The sequence below is a fragment of the Megalops cyprinoides genome, chromosome 7 (assembly GCF_013368585.1).
Source record: "Megalops cyprinoides isolate fMegCyp1 chromosome 7, fMegCyp1.pri, whole genome shotgun sequence".
Taxonomy (NCBI): domain Eukaryota; kingdom Metazoa; phylum Chordata; class Actinopteri; order Elopiformes; family Megalopidae; genus Megalops; species Megalops cyprinoides.
Window position 1 is genome coordinate 35,608,461 of NC_050589.1, and position 23,073 is coordinate 35,631,533.

At 43.3% G+C, this 23,073-nt stretch overlaps 2 protein-coding genes across 2 annotated transcripts; both read right to left on the reverse strand.

The window, feature by feature from the left end:
- Positions 1-1,186: 1,186 nt before the first annotated feature.
- gpr182 (G protein-coupled receptor 182) lies at positions 1,187-4,545 on the reverse strand. The gene is made up of 2 exons (XM_036533858.1): positions 4,406-4,545; positions 1,187-2,890 (listed from the first exon to the last, which is right to left on the reverse strand). Exon 2 carries the CDS (start codon positions 2,885-2,887, stop codon positions 1,805-1,807), a length of 1,083 nt encoding a protein of 360 aa, XP_036389751.1. The 5' UTR covers positions 2,888-2,890; positions 4,406-4,545; the 3' UTR covers positions 1,187-1,804.
- A 4,324-nt stretch (positions 4,546-8,869) lies between these two features.
- On the reverse strand, positions 8,870-21,373 carry pip4k2ca (phosphatidylinositol-5-phosphate 4-kinase, type II, gamma a). Its single transcript, XM_036533662.1, has 10 exons — positions 20,894-21,373; positions 19,248-19,345; positions 17,571-17,667; positions 15,560-15,709; positions 13,530-13,676; positions 13,070-13,108; positions 12,801-12,914; positions 11,590-11,854; positions 11,173-11,276; positions 8,870-8,985 (listed from the first exon to the last, which is right to left on the reverse strand). The coding sequence occupies exons 1-10, from the start codon at positions 21,050-21,052 to the stop codon at positions 8,905-8,907; spliced, it is 1,254 nt and encodes a 417-aa protein (XP_036389555.1). The 5' UTR covers positions 21,053-21,373; the 3' UTR covers positions 8,870-8,904.
- Between the last annotated feature and the right edge of the window lie 1,700 nt (positions 21,374-23,073).

Consider the following 23,073-nt stretch of genomic DNA (forward strand, 5'->3'; position numbering starts at 1 on the left):
GTAGTGTTGATTCTGCTATGTTTGTTCTGTTAAGGAAATGAAATAAAAAAGGATGAATAGCTATGGTTCTTTTAGTTTGCCATTTGTGGTTTATTGGGTTTCACCCTATGTGTGTTGATGTTAAAAGGGAATGATTGTTCCGCTTTGTGTTAATTAACCATTCTTGTCTTTGCACACGTAATGTGAAATAATAGCTGGAATCTGAGTCCTCCTTTGCTGCTGGCCCAGATAACATGGAACTGCCAACCAGAAAATGACCTGGGAACTGTATAATTGTATGCAGTACAGACATTGTTGCAGGTTCCTGCCATGGTACACTCTGACCCTTGACCTCTGACCTCTGACCAAAAGGCAGTAACTCTTGGCTAGTGGCTTCCTCCAATTGTGCCTCCTGAAGCATGTGACCCAGTCTCTTTCCCTCAAACCCCCCCTCCCCCCAACACTGCGATCTAAGTCAGCACCACCGAGTGAGTGGAAAATTCCCTGAAAATTCATTTTCTTTCAGGAGTGCCAACACCAAAGATACTGTTCTGTCTCTGGGACAGTAGTACCCCTTTTGGCTGCAGCTACTCAACTCTCAGAACAGTAGTTTCAGTCTCTAGTGTCACACTGTGTGTTTCGCTACCATACGGTGACAGCAGCACCTTCATGGTACCTTTTCAATATCTAATTGTATAATGAAGGCAATCCACCAAAGCAGTCAAATCTGCCTGTTTTGTGTGGTTAAGGGAAAACAGTGAATGTATCTACATTTAGCATCATTGGTTTGTAAGAGGCTAGATCCAACTTCTGCAAACTTGTGAAGTACTGTATAATGGCATGTCTACTGCCTCCACTGAGACAACCTGTGTGGATATGCCCAGATTTCCATCCTTACCATAGCTTGGTGAAACTGCAGCATAATGATGACAATACATTGATACAATAATGTCAACACTTTTCAGACTTTCAATAGACCTGTCAATAATATCTTTCAATTAACTGGGTTATTTGACCTGAAGTTTTTCTTATCAGGGTCAGGAAAAACAGGTTCTTTTCACTTTTAAACACTGAAAATTTTTATTGAACTTGGATAACACAAATCAAATACATTTAAAATATGTTTTAAAGTAGGTCTAACATATTATGTACAGAATCAGTATCTCTCAAAATTGACATATTCGCAGTTGAATAGCAAAGGCAGGCATTTCACCCTATAAATTTGCTCACTTGCTTATTGTAGAGTCCATGGCTATGTGGCATAGAAGAAGCAGCTTTACATGGAAGTATCCTGGAACATTAACAGGGGGTCTATTTAGTTTCTCAGTCTGAAGTCTTTGTCATCATATTTTCCAAAATCTGAAGTCCAAAAAGGGGGACCCAGATGCAATCAGTTCATTTAATGGAGGGTGAAAATATAGCTGGTACTTCAGTTTACTGTTTTATTTTGTACATGTAATGTAGAGTTCCAACTGTTCCTAGATATTACAGCTAGGTCCCTGCTGGTGTTAACAGAAGAGGAAAAAAACACTGAAAATATTTCCTTCCTGGAGTAGGCCCTCAAAAGGATATCTCTCTTTACACTGTCGATGGAGCCAGGGAAAATAACAGGAGGCCAATTCTGAACAAAAGAGCATCGCTGTGATGAACTCGTTATGCAAACAACTGTCAGCGAACTGCATACTCCATGAGGTTTTTTTAAGAGGCCTGGGGGGGTTCCTAATTGCATGTACTGTGGCACACACAGGAAAAAAAGCCACTCCCGCATTTAATTTCAGAGCAGTCCCACCGCAACGTGGATCATTCAGTGTGTCCCCCCTACTCTTTAGGAGACGACATCCGAGTGGCTGGTGCTGGCGTCGCTGACCTTGCGCTCTTTGCCCGGCGCGGCACCCGCCCCCCCCTCCACGGCATTGCCATGGTCACGGGCCTCGCCGGCCTCCCGCGGGATGTACTGCAGCATGGCGTTGATGAAGCTGGCGCGGAAGCTCTTGCTGAGGAAGTTGTAGAGGATGGGGTTGGCCACACAGTGGGCCAGTGAGATAGCCTGCACCACCGAGAAGGAGAAGTACAGCACCTCCACCATGTTGCAGCTGAAGAGCCGCGGGTCCAGGTCATCCACCATCAGCAGGAACATCACCAGGTGGTGCGGCAGCCAGCAGACCACAAACACCAGCGAGTAGACATGCACAAGCCAGATGTCGCGGCGGCCCTGCTGCACGTCGGGCGCCGAGCGGACGGCACGAGCGATCAGCACGTTGCAGGTGATGATGATAGCGGCTGGGCCCAGGAACTGGAAGATGAGGCAGAGGAAGGTGATGGCGGCAAACCACTCGGCGTAGCTGTACTCGGGCAGCATGTAGCAGCCTGGCTCGTTCCACTCCAGTAGGTCCACATGGACGTTCTCCACCAGGGCCAGGACTAGCGAGAGGGTCCAGAGGCCGGCGCACAGGAAGGCCCGCCGCTGCTTGTCTGCGGGGCCCCAGGTCCGCGAGGCTGGCCGCGTCAGCGCCAGGTAGCGCTCCAGCGTCATGTGGGCCAGGAAGAAGGAGCTACTGTAGAAGTTGACCACATAGACAAGGTGCGTCACCTTACACAGGAAGCGGCCCCACAGCCACACCTTGTCCAGCATCACCTCTAGCATGAAGAAGGGCATGACCAGCACCACCATCAGGTCGGAGATGCTGACGTTGAGCACGCAGAAAAGCACGGCGCTCGGTGAGTGCCGGCGCCGCCAGTTGATCCACACCACCACGGTGTTCTCGGCCAGCCCCACCATGAACAGCAGTAGGTAGAGCAGGAACAGGGCGACGCGGCGGTTGTCTGCGTCCAGCTCGATGGTGCACTCGTAGATGAACCAGGGCGTGTCATTGTCAAAGTGGAACGAGGAGTTGTGGAGATTGTCCATGGTCTGTGAGGGAGTGAAAGGGAAAGAGCTGCTCTGACTTGGACCCAAGAAGCGACTCACACCACTACAGTGTATTACACGGCCTACAGACCACCTCTCTTTGTGGAATTTCCTTCCTGAGAAGTGCAGAGATACACTGCGACTTCAGTGTGCAAGTGCAGGTCTTTCTCCAAAAGCCTTTAAGACACCATCTGCACACTTTATTGAAAATTTATATGAAATTATTGTTTGATAATGCAACATTGCACATTTCTTCAGGAAACTGTTATAAATGATTAAAATCACAAAGTGCATAGCATCATCTTTCAGGCTCAGAGATGGATGGCGTAGGTTGTCTTTTTATTTGTGTTGGCCTCTGTCTCATATGGGGAAGTCGAAGTTTCTAAATGGTTTTTAAAAATTATTTTTAAAAGTTCCTTTATCATATTCTGCCAGATTAATCTTCACCAGATCTTCACCGCACCCCAAATTGACTTCACATCTCACCACCCTGTCTTCTACCGTTTTTTCATCACATACAAAAAATTCTCTGTACATCAATTATAGATGACATTAATGGCCTCCAATTATTTTTCATAACTTCTTAAACTGCTCCAGAAATGAACCTGCCATTTTTATGTTCTTATGTATAAAACCCATAATAACTATATAGGTTAATTCTGTTTTTTTTTATGAGCTGTACTGCAAGAAACGTGTAAAATAACTTTAAAACGTAAAACAAAATGTGCAAATAAACGTATTATTTTGTAAAAATAAAAAATAATAATACATACAAAAAACACAGATAGCACTGAAAAGGCCTGAAATCAAAAATCTGTGAACCACTACAGTGCACAATTGTCAAAGGCGGGGTTTCAGGATTACAGGACATGAGTGGAGGAAACACAGCATTAGTCCTTGTTCAACCATGGGTTCGTTTTAAGCCCTTAGCATTTTAATGGCCAGAAATTTTGTTAGTGCTGTCTTTCTTTGAATCCTGTGGTTGCACAATTATTACTGTTTACATAGTTCCAATTTTTCAAATTGCTACACAATAGCTATGCCTTTTTCTATCTGTTTCTACAGCTGAACATTTGCTCAAACTATCCATTAGGTGCATTGTTTAATGTCATTGCCTCATCCAGGATTTGAACCTGCAAAGTCCTGCATCAACTGCGATGCCACACTTCTGCCCTTGGTAAACATATACTTTGCAAAGATACATTATGGAAGACACTAAGCAATGATAGGCAGGTACTGCTTTTGTCAGATGTATCCTATCTCCACCCACCCCATGCCATCTATGTGTCCAAGATCATGTCTGCTTGTCAAAGCAACACACACATTCAAACACAGAAAGACCCCGGCCTGGCATATCTATTGCAGAATTAGAGTGACTTCTACCCTGAAGAAAAGGAATTTCACTGGGCTGTTGCTAGAGACATCACCAGCCATTCCTGAACGTGATCCTCTCACAGGCCCTCTGTACGGAAAGATGCCGTGGCTCGCTTGCAGCAGGGGAATGGGGACGACACGTACCTCGTGCAGTGGTGTCTGGAGGTGCAGAGGTGTGGAGGTGCGGAGGACCAGAGGTGAGGGTGGAGCGGTGAGGGTGGAGCGGAGTCCCCTCGGAGGGCTTCACGGAAGGGCTACCTAGAGAGCAGTGCACTGGCGCTCTGCTCCTGGGCAATGTGTGGGCTCAGCTGAGCACGAGAGGCACATTAATCCAACCTCCTCTCCCCTCCTTCCCCTCCTTCCCTCCTCCCACCTCTCTCTCTCCCCCTCATCCCATCCCTTAACAGCCAGGACATCCTCACAGCAGAGGGGAGGGGGTGACATCAGGAAGGACTCTGGGCAGCAGACTCAAAACAGCAGAGCTGGACGTGCGAGCAGGTGGGACAGTGGTGGTAAACAAAGAGGTCTCGGTCCATTTTTCATTTATATAATTCATTTATTGACTTATTTCACGCACTCGTCCATACAGGCTTGCATAGCTTAGATTTTTTACATACCATCCAGATAAACATTTATGCAGTCAGGGCATCAAAAACAGTTCAGAGTAAGTCCCTTGTCAAGAGCACAACAGCAGTATCACGGGCAGGATATGAATATGACGGATGCAGGCTCGGCCTTCAGACCACGCCACCGCAATGCCCCCCTGGTTCATTTTTATTGAGAGAGGTGGAGAACGCTCCGGTGATATGGGGAGAATGACGCAAGTCGAATACACCTTCCCAATCACACCTAAACATTCCAGAGCATCACCTAATCATCCAGCAACACCTACGACATACTCAGTGTTACTATCAAACCGCAAAGCTGTAGATGTTACCATACAGATGTCAGATCTGCTGGGTCTACACTGTGAGAAATCAGTAGGTATGATCGATTGTTACACTGGTGACCGCTGAACTGGTCCTGTGCTAAGAGAAATGGGAGAAATGGGAGAGATGGGAGAGATGGGAGAGATGGGAGAGATGGGAGAGGGACTGGCCTGGGAGAGCCATGCTGCAGTATTAGAATGTGTGCTACTATGCTCTTTCACTGCTCGCTTCTCCCCATTGTAATTTGCTTCCTCTGTGCCAGAGAGATTTTGCTGGAAATGGAGGCTACTCCTAAGAATCCCTGTGATGAAGATGTTCCTCTGACGCTTACTACAAACTTCCGGAAAAAATCACATTGATGCCAGTAACTCTATGATGAATCACACATGTGCACACGTGTGTGCACGCACCAACACACACACACGCACGCAACACACACACATACACACACACAGTGGGACAATGCCAGGAAACGCCCCGGGCATAGATGAGAAGAAAACGACAGACTGATGGGGGGATGTAGGAAGTCTGTGGGACATTAAACCTCACTGAGGAAGACGGCTCTTCAACCCCACCCCCATCCTATTTCAACACCCCTGGCCATTGCAGCCGCCATTCCATTTCGGCATCCCCTACCATTTCACACCCATTTTCAGGAAGACTTTTTACTAGCCAAGTAGCCTGGCACAAACAGCACCTTGCTTCCACTAAAGGGAAAGCCTGACGACATTAGCAACAGCATCATGAACAAGACTGATGCCATCTTTGAAACAGATTTTTGCACAGAAGTGGTTCAATTCCTGCATAGCCCTTCTTAGGCTCACCAAGAAGAATGGAAAGCCTACCACACTGGTAACCTGCTTGAAAGCAAAAGCCTGAGGAGGTAATGCTTTAGAGGAGGGAAAAAATTTGATAAAAAACAGGCCGTCTTTACAGTAAAGCATTTGTGGGTTTCCGACGTGGTGTCTCTCTCATCCGCCACTTAACCCATGGTGTGGAGATACCGGAGGCTGCCGCTTATCAGCAGTCATCATGGCCCTGAGATCGGGGACCACATTTATGTTGGCTGCGGTTTCATATTAATCGCAGGTTAATGGGAACGCTGGGTTCTCACCCCTCCCAACCCATCTCTGGTTTGTCAGCATTTTAGCTATCCATGGAAGCTTCTTAGGGCTTCCCCTACTCCCCCTCCCCCACTTCCTTTTGTTAAGAGGACCTTACTCTCTTTTCCTACAGCAACAGGAAGTGGTCCGTCAGCAGAATTAAGGCTTCTGGAAAAGAGCGAAACGCAACTGGTCCTTGACCCTCACCACCCTCAAGCAAACCCTCCATCCTTTCTCTGGCCTTTGATACCAGAGCTGGCCCATAAGAGGAACACCTCTAACGTCTCCCCAACCAAAGACATCCCTCTCCAACAGACCTGGAGTACCGTGGCACAAAACCAGACCGATCCTCTCACTCCAAGAGTAAGGTGCAAGATGTCAGCCTCAGTTGCTGCAAGGAAAATGCCACTCTCTCATACACATTCATATTCATGAAAGACAATAGCGCCTTGGATTCAGTGACTAGTGTTTGCACACCGTTGACGCAAATATGTGATTTGTGTTGGCATCTCCCTTCCTCTGAAATGACTGTGAAAAGCATGAGCAACCTTTCTACAAACACTGCTATTCTAACCTCAGGCACATCCTCAAATGGCCCGTGGAGACTGATGTATTGTATATGTAACATGTTACTGACAGATTTATCATTCCAGTCCCTCTGCAACCTCACGGTCCCGGTTTTATCAAAAACGGAAGGGGAGGTAGCAAGGAGGGGGGAGAAAAAATTGGGGTAATTTTGGCATCCCGTAGAATGTTTTATCACTTTTGCGTTTGTCCAGAACTTAAACAGGAAACGAGGGTCAACCTCCCCCCCCCATGTCATTTCTGCAAGCGTGGGTGAATGCATCTACGAGGAAATGTCTGCTTATTTTTCCATCAGTTAAACCTGACCACCGCAACTCTCACCTTGTGTTTTTCGCTCGCCGTGTCTTTAGACACCCAACAATGCGACGACAGATTCATCTACACACACGCAAGCACAACAGAAGGTGTTGAAAGGTGACATTTTCATTGCAGCCCTAATCTTTAGTATGTCTGCATATGCTGATTTCTGATCCCAGCAGAAAGGGAAAATAACAGCGGTGAGGTTTCATGAATCCAACAATGGGTGGAGCTTCAGTACTGTGTGCTGTCAATCAATGACTCATATGAATCAGAAGACTTTGCCCTCTTTCACTCTCCCTTCCAAGTCGTCATATATATATATATAAGGCCTAGACTTATATATATATATAATTTATTCATTTCATTTTTTTACATTTATTTGTTTTTCAGTTGAATTATATTTAAAGTTCAAGAAAATCCACTGTTAACCCTTTTGTACGTAACTTAATTATTTTTATGCTGCTGTAGCATACGTGTTACTTTACATGGTGCGTTATGTTTTCATTAGCGTTAAGCTTCTCATAGTTTTCAGTTAGCATTTGCTACATTTTTTTAAAGTTAAATCGCTGTTTCCTCAAAGCTAAAATTAAGTAGAATTTTTCCAATCTAGTGTTCTAATCGCACCGGTTTTAGCATACACGCTAAATGACAAATCACACCGGTGTGACTGTATGCGCGAAAGGGTTAAAGTTCAAGAAAATCTACTGTTGAAAAAATAAATTTGTCTTTTTAAGTTCAATAAATGCAAGATGTTTCCAAAGTCAGTGAGTAATCATGTTAAATAATTGTGATGTCACTATTGATTTTGGTTGATTTTGATTTTTGCCATAATCGAACAGCCCTAATTTTTATATATATATATATATATATATATATATATATATATTTAAAGGGGGGGGGGGGGTAATAACCCCCAAAAAGTACACATAGCTTGTCAGAAAATCTCTGTATATTTGGTCTGAAATCTGATTTTCAAAAAAAGACAAACATGCACAACAACTGTAAGGCATATGAGGTCTAGCCTCTGCTTTCAGTCTCAGTCATTTCAACACAAGAAAATGCTTCATCATTTACTGCATATAACAGTTAAACAGTTATTATGCACTACTGCTCAGCATTCAAAGCTATGGGTATGGCTGACACAGCTCTATAGAGAGTACCTAATTCAATTAAAGATATCATCATCATACCACTGGAGCACAGTAATACAGCCAAAAACCTTGTGATGTCATTAAGTGGATGACTGTGGAATGGGCTGAATGGGGCTATGTTCTCCCAGGGTCCCCCTTTGATGTAAATAGGGAATCTGAGGGTTGATCAACTGTAAACCATGTCACATGGTTCTCAGCAAACGATAGTTTCCCAGGGTCACGTGGTCTTCTGTCCGCTGGCCCACCAGGGTGTGAATTAACAGACACATCTGAAAACCCTCAAACCTCCAGTGAGCTTAGTGTTACCAATTATTATTAATGATATGCATTCAGCAATAAATATCCATCTGTAATACATTACATAAATACAAACAAGATCCTATAAGATAAAATTGAAATCCTTCGCATATTTTGCATTTTAGGACAACTTTCATGAAAAAACATACATCCCAGACAAAAAAATGGAAGAGAAATTAGGAAGCATGAAAAAATAAAACAAAACAACAATGAAGAAAGGAAAAAACTTTTTTGCATGATGTTGGCCTCAGTACCAGCGGCGCAGAGACAGGCCAATGCTAGGCGAAGATGTTTGCGATGAAGTCACGAAATCGCTTGGCGTACTGTTCGGGGTGGACAGTTGAGATTTCGGCGCCAGCCTGGAAACAACACAGATGACTTATTACAAACAGCGGTGAGCCAAGGGGCACCCTGCAACGAGGAAATGGCATGAGGTTATGAATGTCTCTGTATCTACCTTTATGGTCTCGAAAGCGCTTGGTACAGTTGAAATGAACAAACTCCCCAGAGTGATATGCAGCTAAGCATTTCGTTTCATATTCTTAGAGGAATGTGTGCATGTGTGGGTACAGGCACCGGGTGAAAAAGTAAGCACAAACAGGAAAGAGAATGGAATGTCTGCGCACTCTTATAAAACTCCCCAATGTGTTGTGTCATTAAAGCACGGTGCCCACATTCAAACAGTGTGTTGGCGGCACATTTTGTTTCCCCTTTTAAAGTGTTCCCTAATGCCTACTTCTCCCTCTTTCTCACCCACCCAACCAGCCAGCCTCCCTCTCTACCTCTGACTGACTCTCTTTCTCTCTCTCTCTCTCTCACATTACCTTTCTCCCACCCTTTCTTACATTCCCGCTCTCATTCCCTTTTTTACATTCCCTTCCTCCTTCCCTCCCTCCCTGCCTGTCTTTTTCCCTTTTTTTACATTCCCTTCATCCTTCCCTCCCTCTCTCCCTCCCTCTCTTTTTCCCTTTTTCACATTCCCTTCCTCCTACCTTCCCTCCTTATCTCACTCTCTCTCTTAAGCCATTTTCGCACATGAACTCCGGACAAATGTCTGGAGAATCGGGTCTGGAAATTGGTTGGAATTGCCCTTTCACACATGTAGCGCACAACACGAGACTGTCCGTGACAGACGCGTTCTCACATATTGGAAATATTCCGGTTGCTTTAGGCGTGGGCGTGCAGGAGACAGGACATGACGCAAAAAGTACGCTGCAGAAATCGCGGTGGCTGCATTCGAAACCGCCTGCTGCATATTTTGTACTGCGTATACACAAGTACATACTGTATACTGCATGCTATTTTTCAGTGTAGTACCCAGTATATGACCATTAATGATTACATTTGTAGTATGTTACATTGTCATGTGAAATCATGACCATGCGAGTCAGTTCTTTATGTTAGCTAGTGATAGCTAGATAGGTAGCGGTATTATCTAGCTAGCAGGTTAATGTAAGTTGCAACTAGCTATTCACTTAGCTAGCAGGCTGGCACAGTTAGACACAAAGATGTTCATACAAATGTTCGAATAAAACTGCAAACATAAAACTATATCCAGAAAATTATTAATTTATTGTAAGACTGTGAGTGAGTGAACAAGTAAGTGATTTCAGAAGCAGCCTTTATCTTCGCAATGCTTCTGCTAAGTAAGGTTGCTGGTTTTTAAAATGGCGCTTTTATCTTCACTGCAACTCTGCATCGAGATTTAGGGAATTATTACTTCAAAAAGTAACAGCAACAGTAGAACTGTATTTCACACTATTATGGTTAAACTTTGCAATTAATCCGCTGTTCACATGCGTGCCGAACCGTTGGGAGGGGGATCCGCATGGATCACGGATCAACTACGGTCTGTTACACCACTATTAATTATACATTTATTATAACAGGAAGGTATGTTTTTGTTGTTCGCTATGTAATGTTAGGTCACCAGCTCACCTATCTCACTATACCTATCACTAATAGCTACAGCTTAGCTAGCTACTAACCAGATAATAAACTACTAACCAACGTTATTAATCATCGTAAGAGACAAGTTTTGGCAGTATAATTATAGCTAACTATCTCTTTAACGATCATTGGACTCAAAATAACATGCATTTGGACATATCCGCAATATCAACGACAGAGTGGAAAGCAATATACAGGCAAGCAGAACAGAGTACGAAGCAGATGTTTGTATTCTTCCGGTTTCGCGTCAGTCGCATGATATAAACGTCATCAACACTCCCACTTGCTCACTGTGAGCTCTCCAGCAAATTACCTGCTCTATTCACACATGGGCTCACTCCGATATGAGACGGACTTTGTATTAGGGAGCTGGCGGAACGAAGCTCGTCTCATGTCCAGTCCGACTGATTCGGACGTTTGCGTTCTCACATACAGCCCCTCCGGTTAATGGCTAGATAAGTTCCGGCTTTCAGTGCATGTCTGAAAGGGGCTTCTTTCAGACATGCCCTTCCTCCTACCTTCCCTCCTTATCTCCCTCTCTCTCCTACATTCCCTTCTTCACATTCCCTTCCTCTCCCCATCCCTCCCTCACTCACCCCATGTTTGACCGTCTTTGCAGCATGAGCAGCTTTCTTCTTGGTGTCGTAATGTGTCAGTACGTCGATCAGACCCATGAAGTACACCTCCCTCTGAGGGGCACCTGGAATAGAACAGCAAGTGACACGTTCTCTTCCTACTTCCTGTGCCAGTGAAACGTTATAGCCCTTCCCTTTGTCTTTGCACCAATCAGATATGCATTTCTGTTTTTAGTGATCCCTCTGTTCATATTCTACTCCACCCTATTCCAAAAAACATCTCTTCCTTACTGAGAAGCAGCCTTTTAATCATCTCTTGGTTGGTTACTTTGTATAATACACAATGCATAAGAGCACAAAGACCACACAGACACACGGCCCACAAGCCCCTCCCCCAAGCCCATATCCTGTTTTTCAGTCACCTTCCCCAAGACTCACCAGGGGCACTTTTGATGGCATACACGTCGATGTAGGGGTCAAACTCTCCTGGTCCCAGGGGCTTGCAGCAGTTCATGTAGCCAGCGATGCCTTCGGGGGAGGTGCCGTAGGAGCCCACCACTGGGGCGGGTGTTAGGCCATTCTCAGGCTCCGCCTCCTCCTCAAAGGAGGCCTCCTCCGTCTCCTCCTCCTCGCGCTCTGCCCGTGCCACATCGTGGATCCCGAGAAGCAGGCTGTAGTCCATGATCTTTAACTTCACAAGGAACTGCGGACATGCATATGCACATACAGACTGTAGATGAGAGCCCTCACCTGTCCCCCTTTGTCTTCAATCAAATTCAAACCTACCAATAGCAGGTCACATTTCATCCGTTGCACCCAAACCTGTTGTTTGCCTATTAGTAATTGTAACTGTCTGATGTGCATGTGAAGTCAGCCATCGGTTATGGATCACATCTGCCTAAGTGCATTAAATACAGGTGTGTGTGGTTGCTACTGGAGGCACACTACTGTGAGCAGCTTGTAATTGTGGTGCTTGTGTCCCAAGGCTGGGTTCCTTACTTTGTTGATTTTTTAAAAAATAAATTATTGTTATTGTGTTTTGGTACAGTTTCATCCTTCTGTTTGTTTTATGCGCGGTGCATCAGCCAGCACCTTCTCTCTCTCTGTCACTCACTCACACAAATGCACAGATTAGGGCTGCGCGATATAGCCGTTGCAATATATCGAATAGCTATTTTTAGCACAATAACAGCTATCCCTGGTATGTGGGGTTAGGTTTATTCTTATTTGTTTTCCCAGCACTATGCTGCTTCCATGTGGTAGATAGAAATACATGGCTACAAAGATAAAGAGTGAAAACATATGCTATGTGTTTTTTAAAGCTAATAGGTGAGTTAACCAACATATAGATACAAATTTTTCTTTAACTTTCTTCTGAACTTTGGAGTTGTGCTCCTGCATCAGGTATGACTAAAGGGAAAACAACACGGGAATAAACACTTACGCCACATACCGGAGACAGCTGCTATTGTGCTAAAAATAGCTATTCAATATATTGCGACGGCTATATCACGCAGCCCTAGCACAGATAGACACACACCTAAATGAACACAAACATACGGACATACTCTACACATACAGAGAGGAGCATACACACAGACACACACAGACAAGCCCAAGGAGGCAGTGACATACAGAAAGCTCCTCACCTCCACATCCCTGTTCAGCTTCTCCAGGATCTTCTCCTTCTGGTCCTCGCTCACATATACTTTCTGCATGTTATTCCTGAAGTCCACGTCCTTGTAGGTGGGCAGCTCTTTCACCTGTGGGACAACCAGGCATGGGAAGATGGAACGTGAAAAGGTCAGATGTCACCCCATAACCTCCTCACAATACTTACAGCACGGAGCACATGGAGAAACAGAAACAACAATGCCATCAATGGAGACTCAATGAGCGAATGACAGTCCCATCATACCTTCTCTTTGTCACTTGCTTCCCGTGACACCAGAGACCCCTGTAAAAACAAGCAATTTATTATCATGACTTGTTCTAAACCAAAACATGCAGCTCCATTAATTAAAATATCTTAAATGAATAAGCATACAAAAGACATTCTGAAATGTCTGGCAATAAAACAGCTAATAGATGGAGGCTTCCAGCTTGAGCTCAAGTCGATGCCAGCTTGAGTACTGCAGGGAACTTTCTGGTGGGATTCCGGCTCAATATTTCAACACATACCGCAGCCCCAGTGAAAACCTCAAAGGAGACTGATTCTCTGGTAAGCAGAGAGCACCCCCTAGTGTTACATCTGCACCATGACCACACAGAGCCACCTGGTGGCAGTGAGGAAATGGAAGCAGGGCGCAATCAAAACGCAGAGAAGGCTGACCCCGTAATGCTCACACAAACGGCAGCTTCCTGCGCCTCCATCTCACCTTCAGGTCGTACTTCCTGTGCACGACGAGCCTGTGGCTGAACATGTTCCTCATGACCAGCAGGTAGGTGTCCTCGTTCTCCACGCTGACGCGGTACATGCCCAGGAACTGCGGGAGAAGCGTGCTGCCATGGCACTTCACTATGTGCTGAGAGGGGGAGAAGGGGGAGGTCTCTGTGATACCTGTTCAACAGCTGAACAGGTATCACAAGGGCACAAATAAACAAACAGGAGAGACACACAAAGAAGAAAAAATCCTAAAAGCTAAGTGAATAGGGACAGCCCTCTCATACCCATGACCGGTCTTCAAACCCTATGTTCCGTCAAAATCACTACGCGCTTTACAATCATTTTATTATTTTTCATTTCGACTTCTCAGATTTTCTATATGTTGATAACCTGGGCCATGATTCCAGTGTTGACAGGTTGGGGGTTAAGGGTGGGTTGGGGGGAGAAAATGGCTGATTTTGAAGTGCATATTATTCTGTATCGTCTATAAAAGAATAACAAAAAATGTTAGTCATACAAAAAGATCACTATGCTCTGCATCTACAGGGCAATGGACTCCCCCCTCCAGAGGTCAGGACAATGGAATCCCTGGCCATCTGCCGACACAGACTGAAGAGCCACCTCTTCAGACTACATCTCGGTTCCACCTCAATCCCTGCCCCCTAACACCTGCTATCTATAGGACTGATTTTTATTTTATGTGTAGTATTGTGATGTATTTTGGTTTCTGTGTTCTAGTATACTTAACTTGCATTGTCTAGTCAGGTTGTACAAGTTGTGGTAGGGCTTGAATAGCATTATGCTGACACTCACTGGTGTGTGAGTGTTGTTAGCCTGGTCTGACACTGTTGCTCATTTAACTTGAATGGATACACTTATGTTCTATGATGCTAGAAGTTGCTCTGGATAGTAGCGTCTGCTAAATGCATGTAATGTAATGAATAAGAACACAAAAAATCTCAGGTAAAACTAAATCTGAGCAAAATGTATACCTTTTGTTCATCAATATCACACATTGCTCACTTATGGCTAAAACCTTCCAAAGTATTCAGGCACATTTCAGCAAAGAGGGAGAGAATGTGTGAGAATTAAAGAGATGGAGTGTTTAACTGCTTTGGCTGTGCACCATTCGCACTTAATGCACATCTCACAGGTTAAAATCCCACTGCAAAACTCACTTGCCATTAAATAAATTTAACCATTAAATTTAATGGTACTCAAAACTAATGACTTCACCTGGTTGGCAGCTCTGTATACTACCAAGAGCAACAAAAAAGCAATCTCAAGACCTCTGGTTTTGACTGAAGTCTTTCTATAAATATTCTAGGAAAGCGTGACATCAATGTCGTTGCAACCTCTTAACACATAGCATGTTCCTAGGAATGGACCCAACACAACCATATTTAGTTCCCTTGCTGAGTAGTAAAAAAAAACATGTTGTTACTCGTATTGATCTCATCATTGGCCTTCTTTCACTTACAGGAGCAAATACCACAGCTAAAAGTGAGCTGGAAGCCATACTATTGTTTGTTCTTCCTGTATTGCTGTGAAATGCCATAGCAACTCCACAGAAGACACAATGTGGCTTTGCTCGTGGGGAACTGGCAACCCCATTGCTCTAGGCCTCTTAGTGGGAAGTTTATTTATTTACATAACCTTTATTTAACCAGGAAGGTCAACTAAGAACTCATTTCTCCACTGATAGCACCTTGGGAAACACGGCAGGAGGTGAACATGAGGGATTATGTTTCTGATGGGCTGTAGAGGTGATATTTAAGCAACTGGATTGAGATGCAAATCGCCACTTTGACCAGGGCGCTGGGGTTAACACCCCTATAATCTCCACAGGGTCTAATGACCACAAGTGAATCAGGACTACAGTTTAATGTCTCATCTGAAAGAAGACAGCTCCTACACTACACATACTGTACTCAGGCACTATTTTTAGCTGCTCACCGGCTCACCAGTATAACATCCCTCAAGAAGCTGGTTTCCCAGGCGGGTCACTAATCAAGCCTTTACCTGATGGTATTCAGACAGGATGTTGTGCATGTTCTCCACATCCTCGCTGGATATCTGCTTGACCACCAGTGTGCGGTCATACGAGGTCAGCAGAAGCCCCTCCCCCTGTCCCTCCCCTCCCTTGACAGGGGGGCTACGGGCCAAAGAGGCCTGTGGAGAAAGGAGAAAGCCATCATTGCCCAAAAATCTCATTTAAATACTATACAGCTTTAATAATACATTTCTGCTAAAAATAAACCAACATGTAGTGGCTGTGTGATGTAATATTTAAGGATCATAGATTAAGAAAGGAGAAGGCTGTAAATCTATCTATAAATCTATTCTGAGCACACATTGGATAAGGGTCCCTGCATGTATCATAATAACCATTGTGCATTACGTTATAAACTGCCCATACAAAGTGGTGTTAGAGAGAGACAGCTTGGCTGAGCTTTGACATATGTGTGTCAGGAAAGCAGTGCTACTCATAATCCTATGTGCTCCAGGCAACATCACTGCTCACAACGGCTAATCTCGGTAATCAGGATAGAATCACATGTAAACCATGCTGGGGATGGGGGGGGGGGGTGGGGGGGGGACTTTTAACATCTTTGTCCGTATCAGCCTTACCAGAATTACCATAAATTCAATACAGTATGCAGGCCCTGTGTCTGGGGGGGACAATCGGGGAAGTTATCCCGGAGAGAGAGTAATCCTCAGAGAGAGTAATCCTCATTCATAAATGTTGGCCATTGATTGGTGGAATATTTAGACAAATTTATATGTTTTCAGAAAGTGTTGGCATTATTTGCTTTGAATACATGATGCTTGCCATCAAACCATTTATCATTCTACAATATGTATCCTAAACATGTCCCCCCTATTATATTGCAAAATGTTTTGGTCTTAAGGGTAGTCCTACGTTAATTCGTCCACACCCCCTTTACCAAATCGAGCTGTCAAAATGTCTATTCACAAATCTGGCACTCAAAAGCAAAAGAAAAGAGAAAAAAAGAAGATGACTAGCCTGCTAATGCATACTCGTGCAAGTGAGCGCAGACGTTTGCTGGCTCATTTGCTGTGACTGTTCGTTTAATGACATTTTCTGGAAATTAAAACTTGAAGCAAGGAATGCACTTTCCCCATTACACTGTCTTGTTTGAAAACAGCAAATTAGCTTGTTGGCGAAATGAGAAGCCTACTAGACGTTAGTGAGGTAGTTTAGCTATCTTGCTAAACTTTTGTTTCAGTAGGGTAACTGCGAGACTGACAGTTACTGAATTTGACTTGTCGGTTCCACATTATTTATTATTAGTGTGCAGTTGGAATAGTTTACTACTTTATGCTGTTGTATATTAAACTCTTGTAACTATTGAGTCTAACATGGTAGCTACCTCTCTGCCCTTGGTTATGAGGTCGAGACATGCCAGGTTCCTAATTCAGTAGCTAGTGTATATGATATGTACTGAATCTTCAGAGTATTTATGGTGACTTGTGTGTCTTACTGCACATTTTTCTGTGCTTGTCGGTGACTGTCTTGGGTGGTGAACGTGCGTTCAGTAAGATGAAATTTATAAAAAACTATCTGCGATCTACTATGTCTCAAGACAGATTAAGTGGTTTGGCATTGCTTTCAATAGAGAGCCAGTTGGCACAGAATCTGGACTTTAAAGACATAATACATGACTTTGCCACCAAAAAGGTGTGGTGGATGACATTCTGACTGTTTTTTGAACGTTTTTGAATGACATTTCAGTTGTCCTAACAATAAAGCATGGTGTTGAATATTTCAAGCGTGCTGTCAAACGTATTTTTATTTTAAGTGGGGTGGGGGCATTGAAATAATTTTGTCCCGGGCCCAGGCATCATGCACACCGGCCCTGACAGTATGTGCATCTGTGTGTGTGCAGTGGGGTACAATAAACACAGCCCTCTAGTCGAATGTCTCAGCGTGGCATTTTCAGGTCTCTCGTCCATGACTTCTCTCAGATCTGAATGCCTGGCAGACAGGTCTGGAACTGAGCTCTCTCACCTGATAATCCAGGTCCTCGATTCCAAACCTCTCCCTGAGATTCCGGAATACTTGTGGGCAGTACTCCTTGAACTTGAAATGTCCTGGTAAATTCTCTCTGGTGGGGGAATCGGGAAAAGAATACATTTCTCTTTGTACTTCTCAGCCCTTCCCCCCACCTCTCCTCTATCTGGTTCTGCTTTACGCTCAGATGAGGAATTTCTCACTCTGTTACCGTTTGATTTCAGACACAACTCATTCCATCTGCAGTACACAAGGACACAACCACAGACACCCAGTACATCAGTATAACAGACACAGAGTACAGAATGAAGGGACACACGATATGGCTGAAAGTGGGTTCAGTGAAGGAGGTACATAATTGCAATGTGGTGAAGCTCTGATTTCTTGACAAGTTTACTCTAGAGGAGCGGCCCAGATTCCCAGAAAGATGAAGGGATTCTGGAGATCCCCGCTCATCTTACAGTAGTGTTGCGTAGTGGTTAAGGAGCAGGGCTCGAAACCTGAAAGGTTGCCGGTTCGATTCCCCACTGCTGCTGTACCCTTTGGCAAGGTACTCAACCCACAATTGCCCCATAATATTCAGCTGTATAAATGGATAACATTGTAAAAAAAAAAACTGTAACTGATGTAAGTCGCTCTGGATAAGAGTGTCTGCTAAATGCCAATAATGTAATGTAACGTCTAAGTCCAGGTTAACAGGTTGGGTCCTGCACACAAAAAATCAAGCGCTCAGATACGCACACCCACGCAAAATGCTCACATAAAACCTCAGGGCAAACATACCACTTGCACCCCACTGCCACTCACGCAGCAGCAAAGTACCACCCGGGAAAATGCTCTATCAGCTCCAGAAAGAAGCCAAGCAGCACCAGTCCGTGTGAGCTACCATCAAGAATTTACCAGGATTCATTTGAATGCTGAAAACCTTCACAGAAATTCATGTTACGGTCCTAAGGAAGGTGTTATCTATGGGTAAGCCGATACGTGCCCTTGTTGCCAGCAGCCACGGTGATAATTTTGGTTCTCTCTGACTCTGCAGCACTGACTTGTTTAGTGACTCACCACAAATCTGTGGTGCACGTTCCCCTCTCAGACAAGTTTTAATTTGTTTTTACTTTCTAATATGCTTTTGTAAACTTGGAATTGCTACCACAGGCTCATAATTTTTCAATTTCCTTACTAAGAACCGAGGTGCTGATTCAGAATTATTATGTATTATGCATCTGCATTACTTATCTCCATTCTGTATCTAATCTGTATGCCTGTTGTGACACATCAGAATTACATAAAAAAGGATGCCAACAGAGCAACACCTTTTCACTGATGAAGGCAGTGTAACAAAATGTTTGCATATTTCAGCCTTCTGTTTATTCATCTGATGAATGTTAAGGAGTTGCTTGTAATTTCAAATGAAGAGAAATATAACAGGGCCACAGATCGACCATGCCTGATGTAGTTTATTTTGAACAGAAATGAAAGGTCAGACAAACTGACAGACACTCTGCTTGAATGAGGCAGCTGGATTCTAAAGACAATGGTGACTTTTTCCCACTACCCCAAAACAAGCTTTCATTTGCCCTGAAACACATGACACTTTCCCCCCCTACACATTGTAAACATTTGGTCAGTATTATGTTCCGTGCCCATGTATACAGTATAGTGATTTTGCCTTACTTGTTGAAGAGGTGGTTGTTGACTTTGATCTTGGCATTTGCTTTAAAGTCATCTGGGAGCAACATAACTGGGACAGGTACCTGGCTTAAGTCATTTATCTGTAAATCAAGAAAAAAAAAAACACTGTTACACACATGTTTTGAAACGCACACATACTACAGATAACCTGACATGAATACAAGCAAAACGGAAGGAGGTGAAACCAGAGATAGGAAGCTGAAAGGGCTCATGGGAAAACCCACTCAAACACAGTAGCGTCAGGTTAAGATGACAAGCATGTTGCCACACTTATGAACAATTTTAATAGTGTAAAAAGGTAATTCTAATGGCAGGATTATTAATCGCATAAACATTAGCGAAACACCGAAGCACATCCTGTTACATTGGCGTTCAACTATGACGCATACAACGACTTCAGAAGAATATGAAATAAAATATAAAAGCAAATATGCAATGACTGAGTCACACGCATCATTATTACGCTCAGACTAGATTCCAAGAGGGAAAAAATGGAAAATGTCTGCTGGCAAACATTAATAAAGGACCAAGCGGTTGGTCCTACATGATCATACATGGGTATTATGGATGCCCGGGAAGAAAAAAAATAATCCATTACCATTTAACATAGGTGTCTGTACTACTGCGGCTAGCCAAATTGTGGCGCAGGCAGCGAACAAGAAATGGGCAAGACGAAGGGGGAATTCAAAGTAATCGGTACGGCATTTATACCAAAACATTTGGCGAACTTAATTTCTGTGGTTGTACGTTGTTTGTTGTTCATCTCTGCAGCCGCCAAACTCGTAATTAAGTGTAATAATCTAAAAGTTGTAGAACGTAAATTCATCAGTCAAACTTATGGACAAGGCAGTATAACGCTAAAGTTGAATACCCACCAATCTCTTGGGTGTTTTCTTTACCCAATACAGCTGTCATATCAACTACAGTGAAGAACCAGCCCGCTTAAGCAGCAAAATGAAGATGACCCAGTTCTACATACTTGTATCGGCTACTATGAGAGATCCATGAAAGGCGTCGATGTCATTACAATGCCGTGTGCTTATGTGCTCCATGATGCAAGCGACTTAGCCTACATCAAAACAAAAAAGGGCCAAACGTTTCCTTGTCAAAGTTGCAATTCTTCAGAATACCGATACCATCCACTTCTGCATGCTAAAATACCAACTGGCTTACATGTTCAATCTCTGCGGTCACGCGCTCCCAGGCGCACATTTTGCAACAAAGCCTCGTGGTTCAATCATAAACCAGACATAACGCAAAAATTTCCACATTGGAAACCACAAAGTTGTGCACAATGATTGACTTAGTAACAGACTATCGCGCTCGTTAGTTTACCTGCTAAATAACTTAGAACCTACTGCAACGTTCTTTCAAAACTATATGAATAAGCATGTACAGAGAATAACGTTACTAGCTAGCTTCTAACTCTTGATCAATATGCAACAACGTTTAGCTAGCTACATAGCAAATGCGGCAACGCGGCTGCTTTAAATGGCACCATAAGGTAAACTGTATTAGATACAAATGAAGACGAACACTATATTGATGCAGTAATGGCTGGTATGAAGCTATGGCGAGCTAGTTAGGCTGTTCACTGGAGATATTTCAAACAGGTTTGTAGTACGTACCGAATGATTTACTCCCCACATAAAGACGCTCAGGACGGGGTCGCTGGCTCGGAACACCTTCACCTTCTGCTGTACAAAGTGCTTCTTCTTGGTCTTGGTTTTAGGGACCAGGATAACCATCGGACTTGAAGTGGTGCCAGAGTTACCGACTGACGCCATCACAGTGTTTTGCTTGCAGCTGAGTTCAGAAGAGATACAATAATTTTCTCAATAACTTATTGTCCTTAGTCCCTTTGATACACGTTTGTCACTGTCATTCAAGAGTCGCAACCAGCTCCTTAAGCAGCTTCCGCGCCGGTCGTCGTAATCACCTTCCTGCGATTTCTGCGGGTTTGCTCTTGCACGGTTCGTTGTGGATCTCACTCCAGTCTCATTTTCTCAAAACCCCTCCTACTCGGGGAAAAAACACTGAAACAAAATGAGAACTATTTATTCGTCTCTATTTTCATGCAGCGTCCGCTCACCTGTTCACCCGTCACGTGCTCGTGAGACGCACAGGTGTGTGAAGCTAAGATGCACAGGTACACAACCCGCATCATGTGATTTTTAAGGGGCGTGGCGAGGGAGTGTGTCATGTGGTTGAACCAACCTAGTTGCCAGTACGCCAGCGTATGAAAGAAACGTATTCAGTTGTTAATTTAAATATGTCTGTCGTGTGTGTTATGTGTCGAGAAGTGTATGCACATAGTAGGGATGAACTGCAAGTATTCCGTACCCCATACTTTCTAACAAGTTCATTGGGAAGTACCTCCACTCACGCAGATATTAAGAAAATGCTATTCTTCATACCTAAACTTGGTCCAGTTACTTGTGGTTTTTATCTTCACGTAGTTTACTTAAATGTTTTGAAGTTCCTTCTCCTCTCTGTCTGTTGATCAGAACAACTTCTGTTAAACATTTAAACGTCAATTGCAAAAAATTAGCAGTACAGTATGATACTGGGTTAATAATAAGGGAACAGAAACATTATCAAGTCAAGGTGGAAATTTCAGTGCTGACTTTGAAATGGAGTTTCTCCCCTCTACCCCAAGTCTACAGGGTAGATTGTTGATAATACGGCATCTTATTGGGGTCTGGATGTCTTGCTAGTTGGAAGGTCAAATAATGCCATAATATAAATATAATGTAATATATCACCCAGTTCTCTGAAAAGAATGCTGAGGCCTTAACTGTGCAAATACTTCCATACCCTTGACCTAAATAAATCAGGATTTGCTATTCGTCTTCTCTTAATGTCACAGAATAGGTGGCAGCAGAATGCATGATACAGTTTACATCATGCATTATATGATGCAGTGTGGATGTATCTGACCACTGATCACTTACATACATTTAGACACTCTTCACAGAAATCTTGGAAAAAACAACTGATAAAAAGTGTTTTCACTGAAAACATTGTAGCCAACTACTGCTGCCAGGGCTCCTCATGTGCCATGGAAATTATTCTCGACAGGGCTGGACAGATGCAGTATTTGTATAATATAGGCCCCATCCCCCTACCCCCACATCCCACAATCCTTTGCTCAACCCCTGGATATTCATTCCAGCCCCTGGCTCAAACATGTACAATTAAAACCAAACAACCTTCACAGCAACAATCTAAGCAATGCTGTTTATTCTAAAATACCAAATTCTGCACCAGATGAAAAGTAACGTACTGACAAATAAGTAACAATGACAAAGTTTAAACTTAATTTATTAAAATGTGCATTAAAAACAGAGCATTTCAAAGCAAACTATAACATTTTCATATAGCCTTTTAATAATGAAGGATCAATATATAAATAAAACAATCATAAAATATAATGGTATCATATACAGCAGTTTAAATAGCTCTGAGGGGTACAGATTAAAGCATTTTTCCCCAGTAAAGTATGATGTTCCCTCATATATAAAATAAACTTGTCATGTGTTTTTAAATAAAGTGGAAGGCAATATAAAAATACAAGGTAGTTAATTAAATAATAAATCAGACTCATACACAATTTATATTTATTTATATATGTATATATATATAAAAGAAATATATAAAAGTATACAAAAATATGTTTAAGGACTTTTCCAAAAGGGGCAGCAGTCTCTAGCACTCTGTTGATCTAACACTGACAATTCAAATTTAAGCAGGTCTGCATGAAAATAACACTTTACTCCAGAATAAATTACATGAAAAGGTATAAGTA

Coding starts and splice junctions, on each gene's coding strand:
- pip4k2ca (XM_036533662.1), bottom strand. CDS start 21,052: ATGGCGTCAGTCGGTAACTCTGGCACCACTTCAAGTCCGATGGTTATC. Junction 15,710..17,570: donor TCGAGGACCTGGATTATCAG/GTGAGAGAGCTC, acceptor CTTTCTCCACAG/GCCTCTTTGGCCCGTAGCCC. Junction 11,855..12,800: donor AGCTGAACAGGGATGTGGAG/GTGAGGAGCTTT, acceptor GCATGTCCGCAG/TTCCTTGTGAAGTTAAAGAT.
- gpr182 (XM_036533858.1), bottom strand. CDS start 2,887: ATGGACAATCTCCACAACTCCTCGTTCCACTTTGACAATGACACGCCC.